The sequence below is a fragment of the Penaeus monodon genome, chromosome 23, assembly GCF_015228065.2.
Source record: "Penaeus monodon isolate SGIC_2016 chromosome 23, NSTDA_Pmon_1, whole genome shotgun sequence".
NCBI classification, from domain to species: domain Eukaryota; kingdom Metazoa; phylum Arthropoda; class Malacostraca; order Decapoda; family Penaeidae; genus Penaeus; species Penaeus monodon.
In genome coordinates, this window is record NC_051408.1 from 1,333,319 (window position 1) to 1,334,563 (window position 1,245).

Consider the following 1,245-nt stretch of genomic DNA (forward strand, 5'->3'; position numbering starts at 1 on the left):
TGTCACTGAAGGAGAGTAGAAATTGTTTCTAAACTAATAGACAGTCAGCAGCAACCTAAATTTTTCTCACAGCACAGAATTACACTTAAAAATATATACAATAAGCATATGAAGACAAGACCATTTCACAGAAACTTGCCCTTCACCCAAAACCTAATATTGCAATAACATTTTCATTTTACATATAACTATCTAAAGGAAAGTTTAAGTAAAAGACTTTCTACCTTTCTGATATACAAACCTTAAGGAAAACACCAATGTTCTTCAGCTTCTTTTTGCTTGATGCGGTCAGGACTGTTGCCGGTTGGCCCTGTCAACAATGATTTAGTTGTTACCTTTCATTCAGACTATATGGCACAGTATTTATCACTCAACCAATCATTTTCAAAATCTTTTCAGAACATAAGCTGATGTGAAATGGACTACACTTACCTCATTGACAACTACAGTGTCACCAATAAAGAGAGCATACTTCTTCCCTTCACTGTCTTTGGCCTCTGAGTTTGTGAGGTCTGAGAAACCGAGATTTACATTGTACACCTGTCCCTTCTTGGCTGCTGAAGTCGTCTTTGGTCCAACCAAAAGTGAAGATTCACGGAACTCGATACCCATGCCAAACCTGGTGGTAGAAGACAGCTGTCTCTTAAAGCACACCACCAAATATCAAGTTGATATAGCAGCAACTTAATCTACATCTCCTTTTCTGAAATATGTTCAGAATTATTAATAAAGTTTTGACTCACCCAACTGCCTTGGTTAACTTATCAACCAAATCTTCTCGCTTACTCTTTACATGCTTGTATACTTCATCGTACACATCAGATAATTTTACCCCATCCTGGAAAAAAGTAGAATGCTTTGTAATTAACAACAACTGGGTCAAAGTTATTTGTATCTTTCCTTAAACATTTTAACAAAATAATGACTTACGAGTAAATATAGAACAACTCACGGAAAGATGTTACAGATAAATAAAGACAAACCTGTAATTTATTAATCATCTTGTCAAAAAGCTCAAGGAGAAACTCGTAATCCTTCTGCATGTTTCCTGCTGGGTTGACCATGAAAGTTCGACAGATATTGGAACAATAGTTCTTGTAGCGGACACCCATACAGCAGACAATGGCACCGAAGTGCATAGGATTTTTGTCACTGTTGAAGGTAAATAAAATGTATCAACATCTCAAGCACTACTTATCTCTATGACAGAATGAAAAGTAAAAAATGCGATCTGAAGAAATGCAT

The 1,245-nt window shown here is 36.1% G+C and overlaps 1 protein-coding gene across 1 annotated transcript in view; it reads right to left on the reverse strand.

Moving 5' to 3' along the window:
* Nucleotides 1-1,245, reverse strand: part of LOC119587706 (FACT complex subunit spt16-like) — a gene marked incomplete in the record, with an annotated part of 82,314 nt that overhangs the window by 77,645 nt on the left and 3,424 nt on the right. The window contains 3 exon segments of the mRNA XM_037936389.1: nt 433-619; nt 744-838; nt 984-1,152. Of these exon segments, the coding sequence (XP_037792317.1) occupies nt 433-619; nt 744-838; nt 984-1,152 (451 nt within the window).